Source organism: Pavona decussata, unplaced genomic scaffold, assembly GCF_977016875.1.
Source record: "Pavona decussata unplaced genomic scaffold, jaPavDecu1.1 SCAFFOLD_133, whole genome shotgun sequence".
Classification (NCBI taxonomy): Eukaryota; Metazoa; Cnidaria; class Anthozoa; order Scleractinia; family Agariciidae; genus Pavona; species Pavona decussata.
Window position 1 is genome coordinate 2,246,419 of NW_028145546.1, and position 19,838 is coordinate 2,266,256.

The window sequence follows — 19,838 nt, forward strand, 5'->3', positions numbered from 1 at the left end:
TTTTGAAACAGTAAATCGAAAAGAATAACTTCTAAAGAATACTCGCCAATTCATTTAAACAGTGGAAATTTGATAGTTCATGACAAAGATTTTACGCTTCCCGCTGTAGTAAGCTTATCTGATCGCAAATCATCACTAACACCTCTATTTTGAAAGTTATGTTTGTGGGATTCCACCTCACCAAAAATTACAGGTTTCATTGTCAAACCTAAACTTGACAATGATAAGTGTCACGTGCTTGAACGTAGTATAATCCCATCAGTCACACTTGATCATGACTCGTGCTTTACTTATCAAAAATGTCAACAACATTTGCACTAAACGTTCAAATTTTATACTGCAACATAACACACAATCTAAAAATAGCTCTTGGATGCTATGTGTGGCTATTTTTTGTAAAGTGGATTGACGTAAAACAAATTAAGTAGAGCAACCGACAAGCCGACCTATTTTTGAGAAAGTGAAGTGTTATTCACAATCAGATTTCTTGGTTCCTTGTGACTTACTGTTCTGTTGTTCTCTTCATTTATTGCATACTGCAGACCGAGCTTCAGATACACACAGACTCAACATTGGTTGACTTTCAGTATCGAGAATTATAGGACCCCAGGCAGACAAAATGGATCTACTGACACCCCTGCTTAAGGCAGCTGTCTAAAGGTACAGGCATGCATTAAACTTTTTTTTTAATTCTCCGATTTGATAAGCATTTTAAAATTGTTTCCTTAGCCATGGAATAATATTTGTGTCAAGATGTTGAATCAGTGTAAGTAGAATATACAGAATCATTAAGGGATTTTAGAATCACCTGTCTATGTCCTATTTCAAGACTGTATGTCAGATATATCACTAAATTTATTTTGTTCTGAACCCAATACAGTGTCAGTCCACATAGTATTTCAGATGTATGGGATAAATGCTCTAATGGTTTAAAAGACACACTTTAGTTTCTAAAATTACCTCTCTGCCAACTCCACCCTTTTTCAATAACAACAAAAAAACAAACAAACAAAATAATGGTCAAGCTGGGAATACTATTATACAGCCCACCAAACTCAAAATTGATTTCAAAAGTAGTTATGAGTTTTCGTCTCATGAATACCCGAATCATTTGTTTTGTTTTCTTCATGTTCACAGTGCCTGTCCTGCTGGTTTCCTGCTACTGATCTGTTTCCATTGTTTCCAGCGAAGGTAAGCTACTGCTGCATAGAGAATGACCTGGTGCCTATTTTTAGAAAGCCGATTAATACTAATCCACAAAATTAAAAGTTAACCGAGGTTTTCATCTTGCTCTTTAAAGTGGTAAATGGAAAGCTAATTTTAAGCTGTAATGTTAAAGAAAATTCTAAGTCAAAACTGCAGAACAGGATGTCATCCCAGAATCTTATCTAACTGCTCTCTTGTCATTTTGTTTCCAGTGTTGGTGCGAGATTTGGTATAAGCACTCGCCAAGTGAGGATTTTGGTGAAATGAAGAGCAACTTTCATCCTTGTCATGCAGTTTTCTATCCAAAGAGGTAAACGATGCAGTTTTACTGGAAATTAATAGGAATGAATTGCAATTAGTTTTCCCCTACCATAAGATGATTAAGTACATGTATGCCGTGCTGTTTTTTCAGACTGAAGTATTTAATGACACAAAATAAACAGGTTTAATTATCTTGTACACTAAACCTGCAGAAAACATTAATAACTGAAATGAAAATAGAAACAGGAAAAAAATCTGTTGTTTTAAATATCGCATCCGCTCCAGGACCAAAGTCTTCAATTTCATAACTTGTTAAAATGCATTTGCTGTAGATTTTAATTTCCCCCATTTCAAATGTTTTTTAGTTTCAGGTTCATGAATATCACGCGCTCATTTTATCATGGTGCCTATCCTGCTCATCATCTTCGACTGTCATTGGATCGCAGTCCTAACTTTTACAAACCGGTAAGCTATGCGTAATGTGAGGTGTATCATCAATGGTCAACACCGTCGTCATTTAGTATAATTATTAATAAGCTTGACAAGGATCAGTATGCCAATTTGGAGCTTCCAAGACGGCTTCAAAATGTATGATTTGGGTTCTTTCTGCAAGTAGGAAATCTTAATGAAGTGCAGTTAATGACTTGTATTTTTGCTTCTGGCTTCCATATTTCCTCATACATGTTACGTTGATACCACATCCGCGAACTTGAAACATGACACAACTTTAGATTTGATGATCATTCCATGGCGACAAGGGGCAGAATCTTATCTTTTTTGCCTTGAAATAACAAATTGTTCAGAATAATGTGATGAACATGTAGATATGTAAACTTGCAACTAATTTTTGCATTTTTGTCATTTGCTTTTAGTGCATGGAAGTCTATTAAAGCTACTGCAATCAGCATAGGAGAACATTTCAACTAGCTCCCACAAAAGTTGAGATATAGTGTTGACCAACAAAGCAGCATTAATCATCCCAGTTTAATGTAGGCGTCTGTTCTGAATCAAAAAGGTAAGCATCCTATGTAACTTAAAATTTCAATTCTTATAAGTGATCAGAAATCAAGATGTAGAAAACTCAGGAGTACCTTTCGAATGATTATGCCGCAAATTCCAGAGTCTCCTAAATATTTTATTAATACCCTATTGCAAATACAATGGCCGAAAGGACAAAAATTTCTACCCTGTGCCAAACCAATACTTTATTTGGGATTTTAGTTGAAAATTATATAGCAAAGAGCTTTACTTCATTTCAAAGGTGAGCAACTCAAAACCTCTTCCTTGCTAATGAATTTTATAGAAAGCTACAGTTCAAGGGTACTTAAATCACATTCTTTGATTTTAAAAAAAGGAATTCATTTCTTCACCTCTAAGAAGCAAGCAAGCAAGAAGTTGTTTCCACCATCACGATTCATGGATACGTAAAAAGACTATGTACATCGCTGAGGATAAAGAATGGGACTGGCCGATAAGATGTCTCCAAAAAGATATCAGTATAGCTTAATTATAACCCTTTCACTCCCCAGAACAATTAAGTTAAATCTCGAACAGCTTTGAGTCCTAATGGATAAACTGTGATGGTTCCAATATGGACTACAATAAAAGTTTCAATTTATTTGCTAAGGTTTTTCAGTAAGTGAGCGGCACAATAATGTTCCTTTCTTTTGAAACAAGGTGTTTTGGGGAGTAATGAGGTATTATTGATGGAAGTTTTTTTTATTTTGAAATGAATTGTGAAAGTAAGCAGACGGAATTGGGGCACAGCAAAGCAAAACAACTTGTATTCTATAAGCAACGTTTGTTAGTGACCATCTTTGCCACGATTATTACAGACAACCTAATTATCTGTACTCCAGTCTGACACTATTTGGAGATGCAAAAGATTTAGCAAATTAAAGAATGATACATGTATATGATTGATAGCCAATGCATTCACTGCCTGCATGTCTCTTCTACCAAAGAAGATAAAAAATATAGGGACTGTTTAATTATTATAAGTCACTTCAAAAATTAGAAAAAAAAATTTGTGCATCAGATTGCCTGTGCTTCAAGGAAATGCTAGTTTACCCTACTCACCCCTCCCCCACCCATATCCTGGACCGTTCATAATCATGAGATCATTGAGGCCATGTAAACATCATTAGCTGCTCCCTCAAGTTCCATCATAAGCTTTTGAACATGAGATCATATTATTTTATTTTCATTTTCTTTCAATCATGTGGTCATAATCCCTCGCCTTCATATTGCCAGTGGATTATTTCAAATGGATGATGCCGCTCTTTCATGCGTTGGACAATTCTACGGTTGTCATGATTGGAATGATCTGACCAACCGTTTTTACATGTTGAGCTATGAGGAAAATATGGGAGGCTTTTTAGATCTTGTGACTGAAGGGCTTATTGCAGAAAGGCCTTTACAGCATCATATTCATGTGTTCATGTACTTTACAAGGACATTTTGCTCTAACAGCCTTTCAGTTACATAACGTGTGTAAACACAGGTAAACTAGCAACTACTGAGTGAGATGGTTCCTCAAAATAGACTTTATTCGAGTTGGCATTATTCATTTTAATTCATGAGTTTTAGTCCCTCATAATCGTGCTCAATACAGGAATATGTTCATAGCCTCTCCTCCCTTGGCATTTCCTTGAGGTACTTGCAATCAAAGTGCTTCAGAACTTGTAGAATTTAATCTGGCGAATTCAGTAATTTTAGACTTGTAACCCATTGATTAATTAGACTGGCTTTGTATGCATAGGTTACCTTGATTATCAAATATTTTTTGCACATCAAATTGGACTAAATTGGTTTGGTCAGCAGCGGGTTTTAAATTTTTTTTTATTACCGTTAAGGTGTGGTCACTAACAAAGGTTTTACACAGAACTTCCCATAGTGATTAAGTTGACTCAAACTTTATTATAGTTGTCAAATTGAAATTCGGTTTGGATGTATTTTCGGGTTTTCAATTTGACTCTCAGGAATTAAAATTTCAAGTCATGACCAGCAGCCAATATGGAAATACATTTGTTCAAAGAGAGTAAATGTTATTGCTATTATTAACTTTTCTTTGTGATTATATTTCAAGATCATAAAATAATGTAAGTAGGTTAGTTGTACCCTTTCCTCAGGGTATTGTGCTGCTGCATTAGATGAGGAATACGTTTCCACATATTTTTTTGGCCACATCTAAAGAGTGGTTTTTCAGTGGTTTTTCGTATCTGGCGTAGCACAGGTTCTTTTCATAGAACCATTAGTGTTTTTTCTGTTCACATCTTAACGCTTGTATCAGGACGCTTGGATCACAAGACCGACTGACTAGTTTGAGTGTAGTCAGAATTACGTAATGGTATTCGCCGCATGGATTTCTTGTTGTGTATTAAAATAGATTTTTATTGTTTCCACGATGAAGACCAAGGTATGTTGAAGGCAATATGTTTTTTGGTTATTAAATTCTCAATGAAAAGGACGGGAACATTTTTGTACATAAAAATAGTACATTTCTAAACTAGGTTTTCCTTACTTGATATTGACTCAATCTACTGATAGAAAAAGACTTCCAAAAACTCACAGTTTTTGGATTTTTTCCTGCCTTTAAATTGAAAGTCAAATTCTTATTTGAAGTATGAGTGAAATGCAGTTTTGGATAGATGTTTCGTGACCTTGGAACACCTAAATTCTTCTTAATTTGCTTTTAATCTGAGCTGATCCTTAACCTTAACAAAGCTTGATAAACTAATCCAGGAGGGGTTCTGGGTGTTCCAAGCCAATAAATATTCACAAACGGAGCTTTACATGGAGCTTCAGTGCGAGACAAATGAACACTGTGAGGTTGGGGTAAGAAGTTAAAATCAGTAGGGTAGGAGTTAGAGGTTAGCCTTAGAGTTAGGGTTAGGGCTAGGAATTACGTCAGGATTTAGGGTTAGAAATATTAGGGTTTAGTAGTTATGGCATGAAGCTAGTGTTGCTAGGTTTAGATAACTGTCAGCGCAGTGTGCTTTGGTCTCGTACTGAGTTCCTTGAATTGCTTAGAACATTAATTAAAGAAACAACCGTGGTCATCAATAAAATTCAGTTAAAAATTCTAAAAAAATCAACAAAGTTGCTAGTAGTAAAACCTTTGATGGAGTTTTCATTGTATGAAACAAATTTAAAGATGCAATATAAAACAGAATTGGGGAGAAGTTTCATGTTTTTTTTTTAACCTGACATACTGCCTTCATTGTTATGTGTAATTAGCAAGTTCTTTCAGAGAAATTTTTGATATATTTGTTCATTAAAATAATTTCACTGGTCTTAGATTGTGAGCAAGTCGTCTTCTTTTCCTTACTTAGAATGAGCTGGCCTCACGAAACTGGGTGGGGGGAGATTGCTCACATCCCTCCTCCTTTTTTTGCCGAATTGCACAATTACTACATTTCGGCTTGCTTGTACTGGATCTTTGAGAATAAATGGTGACTGCTCGCTTGTAAACATATTGTATAAATAATAAACAATAAATGTATTTTTGTCTCGGCGGAACTAAAATGTAATGGCAATGACAGACTTTTAATTATTTACCCCACTGGATCAGTATGGAGTAAATGGACTCTTTGTGATAAACCAGATAGTTGTAAATTATCCATTTATCTACCTTAGTCCCCTAAAACTTTCAACTTTTGTTTTTGTTTTGAGATTTGCCTTGAAATAGCTTCAGACTTAATCATACCCAAACTACGTTGTGTTTTAATTGTGCCAAACACAGATGATGATGAAACTGATTTTGTCTTTCATTCCTTTACTTGCATGGTACAATGAGCGAGAATATGACATGTATTTTCTTACTGGTAACTCTTTCTCTCTACACCTTGGTTCAAGGAAGGTGGTTCTCACTTTTATGTCATAAAATCCGTAGACTTAGTCTCCAGTGTTTTGGTGATTCGTTCCTCTTTTGGATTTGGTTTATGCTGAGAAAGAAAAGGGTTGTAAGTGATGTAGTTACTGTTTATATTTCTCAATTGTAACTTTTAGTATTTGCTATATATGTACAAGCACTCGAGTCTAATTTTATAATTTAATTACCAATAGTGTATAAATAAAAGATGATTGATTGAATTGTAATAGTCTCCATATTTTTGTTGGGTAGTTGCAATCTTTAAACTTTTACTTCGTATAATGGTCGAGGGCCATATTTTTTATCAGTACTATGAACTACTTAGTGTTACCCTCTGTAATAAAGATTGATTGATTGATGGATATTGGACTGATAAACTCAGTGTCCCCTTTCCTTTATTATTTGCAGGCCACAAAAGAACGCCTTTAAGTACTCAGCACTCCTTTTGCTATTCAGCTTAGTCTTTCTTATTGGTATTGGATAATATCGACACCAAAACCTTGATAACACATTTTTCCACCCATTTACAGACCAATTTTGTATTTTTTTCTTCCAATCCGCCGTATTGAAAAAGGTGTGCATTTACCCATAATTCTTAGCACACGAAATCCCAAAATGAATATAAATATATGAAACATATTTTGAACTGCGGATGACTGATCAAAAAGAAAGATCAAAAATATAAAACACCATAAAGACGCATAGAAAAGTTCTAACATAGGGTACACAATGTTGTTGGTACAGGGACGAGTTTTGCACAAATTGATTGCTTTCAATGTGCCTCCTGGCTTTGCTTGGTTCGCAAGGTATTGTGGTAAAATGTAAAGCCGCCATTTTTCCGTCCAGTGGATTTTAAAACGTCACTACCAATCCATACCCATTTTCAGACAAAATTCGTAAATTGGTCACCAGTTTTTGACTAAACGGCTCAAAACCTATAAGAATTAGGGACGTCCCCCATACCTCCAGGCGAACTGGTTTAGGCTTCTTTTTTTTTCTTTTCTTTTTTTTTTTATTCGAGCTTCAAGCGCGTCGTGCAAAAAACGTGGGTTAAATAATTAGAACAACCCAAAAATATCAAGATATCTTGCTGATTTTATCTTGCAAAAAAGACCGGAGGCCAGATTTACGAAGCCTTTCAAAGTTACGATTTATCCTAAGTAAATATTGTTTCTCAACAATAGCCTATTGTTAACAAACAATGCTTACGATTATGGTTATGATTGTTTAATTATCGCTGGGTCTCTTGCATGATAAAATGGCTGATATCCCACTTGAACATTTTGTTAATTTATTTTGCAAAGGGCAAACGAACAAAGCAAATGAGTCGATTCATTGTGGATTAAGTCAGAAAAAATTCAGAAAACGCAACTTATGAAGAAATGCTGGCTGTACAGCTCGGGTTGTAAACCGTATATTTTTCAAAAAAAAACTGAATCATTGTGTAACGCAATTCCAGGGATTTGATTGGCTTAGCGGTCATGGTATATGAGCATTATACCATGGCCGAGAAGCAGTGACCATTTAATTGTCTTCTGGTTGTTCTTGCAAAGCGAAATCAGCAAGATCTAGCAATATTTCTCGATTGTTTTTACTAAAACGGGCGATTTTCAAGTCAAGCAATTAAGCTTTCCAAACGAACACAACGTTTCCTCCTCAGACTTCTTTGGCAGTAAATAGTAAACAAATGAGCGTGTGAATATTAAAAGAGAATCCGTATCGCAGCAAACACTCAGAGAAATTGTTTTGTCATTTCTTTCACAAGCTACTGACCAGAGTCTCTGACACTCCCGTTTTCGTGAACAAAGTCCGTTTCCCCCGCTATCTCGTTTAATTCAGTTGTAGAAACTTGCTGTGTTCTTGCATGACCAGCCCGCTGGTTTCTGACAAGGTATGATAAGATAGCTCGTCTAGCGAGGCTGAGAAGGTTTGTTCTTGTGCTGTAGGTGATCTTGAGAAGAACAAAAACCAAGCAAATACCTCCAACAATCACAAGAACATAATACCTACAGGAAATCAAACAGTGCGTTTTAGAAGTTTAATAGACACGATCAAAACCCCGGTATCATTTAGCAGAACATAATTGTGACCAATAACATTTATTTCACCAGAATGGCCAAGTCGCCCAAAATCATTCTCGGGAGAACTATACGCAGATTAGCAGATATTTCGTTTCGCCTGTTGCCTTTTTATATCAGGCTATTTCGCTTCTAGGTAAATAGCTTTGATGGACAAACCGTAAGAGAGACAAGGAAGCTTTGGAAATTGAACAGTAAAAAAGTTGAATCCAAGTCCCGGACTATGATTGTCAACAAGACAAACTACTGATTCTCGACACAAGCGGACGAAAACAACGCCGTTAAGAAATGCGCGCGTTTTGTTTCCATAGAGAAATATCAAAAGTTAGAGTGAAAAATCCTCCAACCAGATTGACTATTCAAGAAATATTAAACGAAACAGTGGGACTTCTTGATTCAGCATTACAACGAATTGAGTTTCTAACTAGTTGTAAAAAGAAAACAAAACAACAACTAACAAACTAACAAAAAAACAACAACAACAACAACAACAACAACAACAAAGGAAAAAAAAAGGAAAGGAAAAGACGTACCACTCCGTCTTGATCCAGGCCCACAGGCTGTCCATAGCCTCCCTGGAGAAAAGTCTTTTGAAGGCATCCCTGAGTTTGCGCAGTATATCATCGCTGTCCATAGTCACACAAATTCCAAACGAGTCACAATACCCGCTGTGAAGCTTGCAAGTGCTACCGGGACGTTTGAAAATTACTCGTCCCAGGAAATTTCGAGCTGAAGTGCATACACCCTGCAACGAAGGGCGCATAGTGGTTTCAGGACTGTGGGTTGTTGATTCATTTATATACTTATAAGCTCATTCACTAATCATTAGACGAAAGAAGTCTGGTAGCGAAATGTTAGCGAGGTTTTCGATTACGTGTTGTAAGAGTAAAACTAAATTAATCACTCTAACCAATCAACAAACGTAAACAACACAACGAGCCAATCAGAACTCGAGACAGGTACATGTAAATACGTCAAGGTCGTCAAACGCGGAAAAACGCGTATGCGTAGGTTGAGAAAGTGGCACAAGTTTTTTAAATCAATCAAAGAGCATAGTAAAGTAAAACAAAACTCGAACAACTTTCCACAGCTGTGTAGCAGTTCGTGATGCACACATTTGCAAAAAAGCCTGTACTGGTCGTTGGTGTTTGTTTGAGGTCGTTTTTCTTAAAAGGCAATCTAAACCTGAGTATTTGCGAAACTACTTGAGATTTTGGTTGATGAATTTTGTTGCTGTTCCTCGATTTTTTTCTCCTTAAGACCTTCTATCGTGCTGTCAATTTGAGGGACATTTTCAAAGGATGTTATAGCCTATGGACTCACGTGACTGGTGTTGCAGCACACATGGCATGTCTCATCTGTATCTTGGTGACATTCACATTCATTGAATCCATATAGCGCACATATTGGTCCAATACAGGCGCCGTCTAAGCACGTGTTGGATCCATGATTACAAGTCACGTTACTTGGTTTCGACTCCGCTGCAGGGCAACGCCCATTGCGACCAGTTTGACGAATTAAGGAAATCATCCAGCGTGTGTATAATTTAACTCGGAAATTACGTATACTCAGTTGTCTCCTGACACTCTTTCTTTAAAGCCTCCCCAAGCCTGAAAACGTTGTTGCCTAGGCATTTGAGTTTTTCTCTGAATGTTTTCTTGTTTGCACCCAATAACTCGGAACAGTAAGCGACGCAAACAAATGTTTCCTATGTGTTTCCTGGTATGGACACACGGAAAGTTTGTAACGGAAGGAACGTTTGCTTCAGAAAAGGAAAGACCTTTCTGAGTGTCTTCCAAACAATTGAAATATGTAAAAGTAAAAAAGTGAGCCAATTAGAAAGCAGCGTCAAGATGAAAGGATATTTGCAAGTCGTCTCTAGACTACATTCTGTTTCTGCTTGACACACGTGCGCTTGGGATTCTGGGATAAAGGTACAGTCTTCATTGCAACATGTTCCTGCCACGTGACTGAAAGTGAACAAAGGAAAACACTATGTTATTTAAACCATAAATTCTTTGTACTCCATTTCTGTATTCCAGAGAGGATTACTACACAACCCTAAACCAGTATTAAATACCATTATTGGTTATTGATCATCTGAGGGGAAGGGGGGCACCTTAATTCCCTAGGAAGTTTTTTGTTGTTGTTGTTGTTGCGCCATTTTTCTCGGAAAAGAGCACATTTGTCAACAGACCTGAAACAGGCTAAAGGTATTTGCCATTAACGATCATGAGCAATGGAGGGCACATTCCAACCCAAACTCACAAATTATCTCACCTGCACTGTCTTCCCGGTCTAACTGTACATCCAGGTATTCCCCGAGCGTCATCTCTCGCCACACAGCACCTGTCTTCGTCATCACACTCCTCAGGCCGCCCACAGTCGCACTCTTCACCTTCCTCAACAATCTTGTTGCCACAATACGAACCGTTGTTATGCTCTGACAAACACAACATACAAGTCAGTGCTGCTTTCTTCGAACTGATGCAGGCATCGGTGCAAAGTTTCCCGTCTAACGGCTGCACCACATATATTTTATGTCTTCACTCTAGCGAAAATAACTACCACCATTATGGACTTGTAACTGTACCTACTGCAATTTTAATCGGTTTCGTTTCATTTATTAAGTAGTTTTAAGGTGGCCGAACACAGTTTTCCAGTATACAGGTGTTAGTAAACATTATTTGAAAACTACATACTTCTGAGTACCCGAAATTAGCATGGTGCAAGATTAACTAAGAAGGAATAAATTTTGATACTTCTTGTTGAGTAAGGTGCCGTTGCCATGGCAACGCAGCAAACTATTGACCGCCCACAAAGAATGGTTTTCCTTAATTTTAAGAAAATGCACTCGTTAGATTTTTTTCCATTTTTTGTATCCAGAAAAACTCACAAAATACTGACTTAATGACGCTGCTTTCAAGTAATTTTAACAGAGGGATCTCCTTTAAATGTTGGTTTTGCACTTTAATGTTTTTTGGTTTTTTTTTGTAGGCGAGTTACGCTTTTAGAGCACTACTGTTTTGTCATATTTCACGAAATTCTAACGAGCGGTTCCTTAGAAAACAGTTCATTTCCATTAAAACAACCAGTCACAATTTTTTGGTCAAATGCGCATGTGTGACTTTCAATTAGGTTTTCACAAAGCTTGCAAAAAGGTTTAGCTCTTCGTAAACTCACTTTTTTTGTTCGGTGATAAATGAAGAAGGATTCACAAACGAGAAACTGAGGTATTTTAAGAGCTAAACTCACTAGCTTTTGTGATCCATTGGGTATAAAATCGAGGGATCGATGGTATTTGCTTACCACAACCCTAGCGCGCGCTCAATATCATCTCTAACAGAATCTGTAAAGCGCGCGCAAACTGTGTTCGGCCACTTTAAATTCACAACGCACCAGATGCCTTTACAGACATTCTTCGGAACGTAACATGTTTCTTCCCCACGAAAGTCTGATCAGTAGAGTGGTTGTTTTTGTTCCCCAAGACTGACCAATCACAGGCCGAATGACTGATTTTGTGAAATAGCACGAAACCTTGTACGGCAAAACATACTGTTTTCCACTTGATTCAAATGCACTTTGCGTTGATCTCTAACTCACTGGATATGATTATAGCTTTGAGAAATTACTTCCACTAAAGTCTAGAACGTACCTCATCAAGACAAAAAACACTGTTGGGCAGACGTTCACGAAGGAATGTGTGACAAGATCATCTTTGTTTTTAGTTTGAGAAATTAATAAATTTCAGCTCCTCGGTTAGCAGAAACGTGTTGTTCAGGGCGGGAAAAGAAAACATTAAAAAGGAAAGAATTAATTCAAAGCACCACACACGCTATCAAGAAAAAAGGCTCATTGCCATAGGTACATTACATCAGGATAAAAAAGGCTGAGAAATTTATTTCGCCGGGAAATTGAATGAACGTTCGATCCACCGAGTACATTAGTAAAAAATAAACTCATCAAGTGCACATCTATACTTCATTTAAGGACGGTGTCTACTAATAAGGAAGTATTGTTGTGTGGTCCATGACTATGCGGGAAAAGCAGATCTTAGCAAGAGCTATTGAAATCCAAAAAGAAAATTGGGGAAGCAGCGCATTTTTCGGAGACAATGAAGCGACAATTATTCTAAAAAACGGTAGAATACAAAGAAATGTATGGCGTTTTTCGTCAAAATTGAAACTTTATTATCTCTGAAAAATGCACGGTTACCCCAAATTTTCTTTTCGGATACCAAGAGCACTTGCTACGTTCTGCTTTCTCCGCTTAGCTTTAAACCGCGCAAAAATATGCACCACCCATAGAAAACCAGAGTATCTCCAGATGCGCAAAACGTATGCGCAGTAACAAAAGTAGGCACCGTCCTTAACAAACCTTTGTTACGATTTGTAACTTTCCTGTTTATTTGTTTTTTCATTTCTCTCTCATCATTTTGCAAACAAGGCAAACAACCTAAGACGTACGACCCTACCGATAAAACACGGTACTCCTTTAATGGCTATAACCGGCGCCATTTGATGCTTGCTGCACGGAGAAAACAGAAGATTGTTGGCTTTATTTCCATCGCTTGCTCGGGAATACATCACAAAGTTACCAGTATGTCCTCCTGGTGCACATAGCGCGGTATCGGGATCATGCTGTCAACGAGATCAAATTACAAAGGTTTCCAATATGCTGTCGTTAGATTATATTGAAGTACTGGCCAATGAAAACAAACGCGGGAAACTGCGCGGAAAACATCTGGGGTTTCACTTGTGCGATTATTGTCAATCATAGTTAATTCATGTTCTAAGTACAAGGGTAGTGCGTGATGGAAAACGGGCATTGTATTAGTTAAGATAGATCTTATACATGAAGTGTAAAAAAGAACTAGATCTTTGCCCTTTTCAACTGCACAAGAAAATATAACGCTTTTGAAACCTTCTTAACTATATCATTGACGTGTTTATTCCATGACAAGTTACTGGTAACAGTGATTACGTATATCGGGTTGGTCTGAGTTATATTTTTCTTGCAGTTTGAGGTCTAAAAATTATTTTGCAGCTCAAAAATCTTGTAAAATTTTTTTTTCGATTTTCATCGCTAATCGCTACACACTGTAGTGACTCATACCTCGGATCCAAAGCTATGCCCCAACTCGTGTATAACTGTAATCACAGAAGCTTTCCTGGGAACACTGACACCATAATTCTCAAAGCTCGCAACCGCCGTATTAAAGTTGAGAGCCTCGTTCTCCTCCTCAAAAAGGACCCTTTTGGAGCATATTCCGCCGGGTGTGTCCAGCTCAGGGTCTGCTACCCAGGCTAATCCTAAGGTTCCATCAGAAAAGTCCCTGTATGTGAACAGGAGAGCCAGGCAGTACTGATCGTGGTCAAGCGCGCTCCATTTAATAAGGTAAGGCATAATGTCGATATTGTCGGGACTTGCTAAAGAACCTGAGAAATAACACAACAAAAACATAATGACGTGCTTTAGGCCAAAACTTAGAGAAGAAAAGAAAAAGGAAACATTACCGATCAACTGACCACTCGACTCTTTGTTCAAAGAAAAAAAAAATTATTGATTCAAATGGGTCAAAAACGACGACTTCAAAATTAGGTCATTTTTGACCCAAACCCTGGACCTACCCCTTGGAAAAAAGTCCATTTTTAGACGGAGGACAAACATTCTTCAAAAAGCTTCCAATCGAATCAGTAAGTCCAAAAACGTCCCCTGAGACACTTTTTAGGCCTCCCAAGAGACCAGGGACAAAGAAATAGCCAACGAAAGATAAAGTCAGGGTTAGGGTCAAACAAAAAATTCTTTGTCAGGGCGTTACTTGCAGTTAACATTGATTCCCAAGGGAGTTTTACGACACGCAGAGATCCTTAGAGACATAAACAAGTGAAAAATGCCGACATCAAAATTTGCTCATTTTTTACCCAAAACAGTGGACTTACCCCTTGGAAAAAAGTAGATTTTAGGCTGCAAGTCATATATTCTTTTTAAAGCTTAAAATCGAATCAGTCTGTCCGAAAACGTCTCCTTAGACAATTGTTAGGACTCCCAAGGAATCAGGGACAAAAAAATTGCCCAAAAAAAGATGAAGTCAGGATGGGAGTTAAACCAAAAATTCTCTGTCAGGGCGTAATTTGAACTTAACAATGATTCCCAAGTGAGTTTTACGACAAGCCGAGATCTCTTCGGACATAAACAAGAGAAACATGCCGACTTGAGAAACGTTTTAGGTCTCTCAAGGGACCAGGGACAAAGAAAAAGCCCAGAAAAAATTGAGTCAGGATAAAGGCAAAATAGAAAATTCTTTCAATTCTTTGCCAAAGCGTTATTTGCACTTCGAAATCATTCCTAAGGGAGTTTTACGACACGCTGAGATCCCCAGGGACAAAAAGGAGTAAAAAAAAATGCCGACTTGAAAATTTGGTCATTTTTCACCCAAAATCGTCGGCTTACCCCTTGGCAAAAAGTCGATTTTTGGACAAAAAACACATATTCTTTTAAAGGCTTCCAATCGAATCAGTAGATTTGCAAACGTCCCCTGAGACACGTTGTAGGTCTCTCAAGGGACCAGGGACAAAGAAATAGCCCAGAAAAGATTGAGACAGGATAAAGACAAAAAGGAAAATTCTTTAGATTCTTTGCCAAGGCGTTATTTGCACTTCACAATCAATCCTAAGGGAGTTTTACGACACGTCGGGATCCCTAGGGACATAAAGGAGTGAAATATGTCGACTTGAAAATTTGGTCATTTTTGACACAAACCCGTGGGCTTACCCCTTACAAAAAGGTCGATTTTAAACGAAAAACCAAGTAGTCTTTTTAAAAAAGCTTCCAATTGACTCAGTAGATCCGAAAACATTCCCTAAGACACGTTTATTGTCTCCAAAGGAACCAGGGACAAAGAAATAGCCGAGAAAAAGATGGAGTCAGGATAAGGGCAAAAAAGAAAATTCTTTCAATTCTTTACCAGGGCGTTATTTGCACATTCCTATGAGAGCTTTACGAGACGCCGACATCCCTAGGGACATAAAGGAGTGAAAAATGCCTACTTGAAAATTCGGTCATTTTTGACCCACACGTTTTTTGGACGAAACGACACGCAGAGACCCCTAGGGACATAAACAAGTGAAAAATGCCGACATCAAAATTTGCTCATTTTTTTTACCCAAAACAGTGGACTTACCCCTTGGAAAAAAGTCGATTTTAGGCTGCAAGTCGAATCAGTCTGTCCGAAAACGTCTCCTTAGACAATTGTTAGGACTCCCAAGGGACCAGGGACAAAGAAATTGCACAAAAAAGATGAAGTCAGGATGGGAGTTAAACCAAAAATTCTCTGTCAGGGCGTAATTTGAACTTAACAATGATTCCCAAGGGCGTTTTACGACAACCCGAGATCCCTAGGGACATAAACAAGAGAAACATGCCTACTTGAGACACGTTTTAGGTCTCCCAAGGGACCAGAGACAAAGAAATAGCCCAGAAAAGATGGAGTCAGGATAAGGGCAAAAAAAAAATTCTTTCAATTCTTTGCCAGGGCGTTATATGCACTTCAAAATCATTCCTAAGGCAGTTTTACGACACGCCGAGATCCCTAGGGACATAAAGGAGTAAAAAATGCCGACTTTAAAATTTGGTCATTTTTCACCCAAAACCGTGGGCTTACCCCTTGGCAAAAAGTTGATTTTTTGACAAAAAACAAATATTTTTTTTAAAGCTTCCAATCGAATCAGAAGAACCGAAATTGTCCCCTAAGACACGTTTTAGGTCTCCCAACGGACCAGGGACAAAGAAAAAGCCCAGAAAACATGGAGTCAGGATAAGGGCAAAAAAGAAAATTCTTTTAATTCTTTGCCAGGGCGTTATATGAACTTAAAAATAATTGCTAAAGACGTTGAACGATACGCCCAGATCCCAACGGGCATGAAGTAGTCACAAATGCCGAATTAATAATTTGGTCATTTTTGACCCAAACCGTGGGCCTACCTCTTGGCAAAAACTCAATTTTTCGACAAAAAACAAATATTCTTTTAAAACCTTTCAATTGAGTCAGTAGATTTTAAAACGTATCCTGAGACACGTTGAAGGTCTCCCAAGGGACCAGGGAGAAAGAAATAGCCCCAAAAAGATGGAGTCAGGATAAGGGCAAAAAAGAAAATTCTTTCAATTCTTTGCCAGGGCGTTATATGCACTTCAAAATCATTCCTAAGGGAGTTTTAAGACACGCCGAGATCCCCAAAGACATAAAGTGGTCAAAAATGCTGAATTAAAAATTAGGTCATTTTTGACCAAAAACCGTGGCTAACCCCTTGACAAAAAGTCGATTTTTGGACAAAAAACAAATATTCTTTGAAAAGCTTCTAATGGAATCATAAGATCCTAAAACGTCCCCCGAGACACGTTTTAAGTTTCCCAAGGGACCAGGAACAAAGAAATAGGCCAAAAAAGATGGAGTCAGGATAAGGGCAAAAAAGAAAATTCTTTCAATTCTTTGCCAGGGCGTTATATGCACTTCAAAATCATTCCTAAGGGAGTTTTAAGACACGCCGAGATCCCCAAAGACATAAAGTGGTCAAAAATGCTGAATTAAAAATTAGGTCATTTTTGACCAAAAACCGTGGCTAACCCCTTGACAAAAAGTCGATTTTTGGACAAAAAACAAATATTCTTTGAAAAGCTTCTAATGGAATCATAAGATCCTAAAACGTCCCCCGAGACACGTTTTAAGTTTCCCAAGGGACCAGGAACAAAGAAATAGGCCAAAAAAGATGGAGTCAGGATAAGGGCAAAAAAGAAAATTCTTTCAATTCTTTGCCAGGGCGTTATATGCACTTCAAAATCATTCCTAAGGGAGTTTTAAGACACGCCGAGATCCCCAAAGACATAAAGTAGTCAAAAATGCCGAATTAAAAATTAGGTCATTTTTGACCAAAAACCGTGGCTAACCCCTTGACAAAAAGTCGATTTTTGGACAAAAAACAAATATTCTTTGAAAAGCTTCTAATGGAATCATAAGATCCTAAAACGTCCCCGAGACACGTTTTAAGTTTCCCAAGGGACCAGGAACAAAGAAATAGGCCAAAGAAGATGGAGTCAGGATAAGGGCAAAAAAGAAAATTCTTTCAATTCCTTGCCAGGGCGTTATATAAACTTCAAAATCATTCCTAAGGGAGTTTTACGACACGCAGAGATCCCTAAGGACATAAAGCAGTGAAAAATGCCGAATTGAAAATTTGGTCATATTTGACCCAAAATCGTGGGCTTACCCGTTGGCAAAAAGTCGATTTTTGAACAAAAAACAAATATTCTTTAACAAGTTTCCAATCAAATCAGTAGATCCAAAGACGTCCAATAAGACACGTTTTAGGTCTCCCGAGGGACCAGAGAGAAAATAAAAACCCAGAAAAGATGGAGTCAGGATAACGGCAAAAAGAAACTTCTTTCAATTCTTGGTCAGGGCGTTATATGCACCTGAAAATTATTCTTAACGGAGTTAAACGACACGCTGAGATCCCTAGGGACATAAACGAGTAAAAAATGCCGACTTAAAAATTTGGTCATTTTTGACCCAAGACAGTGGGCTTACCACCTGGCAAAAAGTTGATTTTTGGACGAACAACAAATATTCTTTTAAAAGCTTCCAATCTAATCAGTAGATCCGAAAACGTACCCTGAGACACGTTTTAGGTCTCCCAAGGGCCCAAGGAGAAAGAAATAGCCCAGAAAAGATAAAGTCAGGATAAGGGCAAAAAAGAAAATTCTTTTAATTCTTTGCCAGGGCGTTATATGCACTTCAAAATCATTCCTAAGGGAGTTTTACGACACGCCGAGATCCCTAGGGACATAAAGAAGTCAAAAATGCCGAAAATGAAAATTTGGTCATTTTTGACCGAGAATCGTGGGCTTACCCCTTGGCAAAAAGTCGATTTTTCGACAAAAAACAAGTATTCTTTTAAAAGCTTCTAATCGAATCAGTAGATCCAAAAACGTCCCCTGAGACACGTGTTAGGACTGCCTAGGGAAATAGCCCAGAGAAAATTGAGTCAGGATAAAGGCAAAGAAGAAAATTCTTTCATATCTTTGCCAGGGCGTTATATGCACTTGAAAATCATTCCTAAGGGAGTTTTACCACATACCGGGATCCCTAGGGACATAAAAGAGTCAAAAATGCCGACTAAAAAATTCGGTCATTTTTGACCCAAAACCGTGGGCTTACCTCTTGGCAAAAACTCAATTTTTCGACAAAAAACAAATATTCTTTAAAAACCTTTCAATCGAGTCAGTAGATTTGAAAACGTCCCCTGAAACACGTTTTAGGTCTCCCAAAAGAAGAGGGACAAGGAAATAGCCCAGAAAAGATTGAGTCAGGATAAGGGGAAAGAAGAAAATTCTTTCAATTCTTTGCCAGGGCGTTATATGCACTTCAAAATCATTCTTAAAGGATATTTACGACATGCCGAGATACCTAGGGACATTAAAGAGTGAAAAATGCCGAATTAAAAATTTCGTCAGTTTTGACCCAAAACCGTGGGCTTACCCCTTGGCAAAAAGTCGATTTTTGAACAAAAAACAAATATTCTTTTAAAAGCTTCCAATCGAATCAGAAGATCCAAAAACGTCTCCTGAGACACGTTTTAGGTCTCCCAAGGGACAAGGGACAAAAAAATAGCCCAGAAAAGATGGAGTTAGGTAAAGGGTAAAAAAGAAAATTCTTTCAATTCTTTGCCAGGGCGTTATATGCACTTCAAAATCATTCCTAAGGAAGTTTCACGACAGGCCGAGATCCTTAAGGACATGAAGAAGTCAAAAATGCCGACTTGAAAATTTGGTCGTTTTTTGCCCAAAACCGTGGGCTTATTACCTCTTGGAAAAAGTCGATTTTTGGACAAAAAAAAATATTCTTTTAAAAGCTTCCAATCAAATCAGTAGATCTTAAAACGTCCCCTAAGACACGTCTTAGGTCTCCCAAGGGACCAGGGACAAAGAAATAACCAAGAAAAGAGAGAGTCAGGATAAGGGCAAAAACGAAAATTCCTTTATATCTTTGCCAGGGCGCTATATGCACTCCAAAATCATTCCTAAAAAAGTTTTACAACACGCAGGGATCCCTAGGGACATAAAGGAGTCTAAAATGCCGACTTTAAAATTTGGTCGTTTTTGACCCATAACCATGGGCTTATTACCTCTTGGAAAAACGTCGATTTTTGGACAAAAAACAAATATTCTTTGAAAAGCTTCCAATCGAATCAGAAGAACCGAATTTGTCTCCTGAGACACGTTTAAGGTCTCCCAAGGGACAAGGGACAAAGAAATAGCCCAGAAAAGATGGAGTGAGGTAAAGAGTAAAAAAGAAAATTCTTTTAATTCTTTGCCAGGGCGTTATATGCACTTTAAAATAATTCCTAAGGGAGTTTTACGGCACG

At 37.7% G+C, this 19,838-nt stretch overlaps 1 protein-coding gene and 1 long non-coding RNA gene across 3 annotated transcripts in view; one reads left to right on the forward strand and one right to left on the reverse strand.

The window, feature by feature from the left end:
* Positions 1-530: 530 nt before the first annotated feature.
* On the forward strand, positions 531-6,561 carry LOC146468181 (uncharacterized). Its single transcript, XR_014867529.1, has 6 exons — positions 531-660; positions 1,138-1,191; positions 1,419-1,516; positions 1,833-1,932; positions 2,340-2,482; positions 2,822-6,561. It is a non-coding gene; the product is annotated as an uncharacterized LOC146468181 (long non-coding RNA).
* Positions 6,306-19,838, reverse strand: part of LOC146468182 (disintegrin and metalloproteinase domain-containing protein 10-like) — a 34,979-nt gene continuing 21,446 nt past the window's right edge. Inside the window, exons 6-13 of one of the 2 annotated variants that reach the window (XM_085124684.1) lie at positions 13,534-13,856; positions 12,893-13,058; positions 10,699-10,861; positions 10,284-10,388; positions 9,742-9,925; positions 8,952-9,163; positions 8,114-8,346; positions 6,306-6,413 (exon numbers count right to left, since the gene is read on the reverse strand). In XM_085124684.1, coding sequence (XP_084980810.1) covers positions 6,409-6,413; positions 8,114-8,346; positions 8,952-9,163; positions 9,742-9,925; positions 10,284-10,388; positions 10,699-10,861; positions 12,893-13,058; positions 13,534-13,856 — 1,391 coding nt within the window. In that variant the 3' untranslated portion in view covers positions 6,306-6,408. Of the gene's footprint in view, positions 6,414-6,684; positions 8,347-8,951; positions 9,164-9,741; positions 9,926-10,283; positions 10,389-10,698; positions 10,862-12,892; positions 13,059-13,533; positions 13,857-19,838 lie in introns of those variants that run through there. The other variant, XM_085124683.1, reaches the window with a different exon arrangement.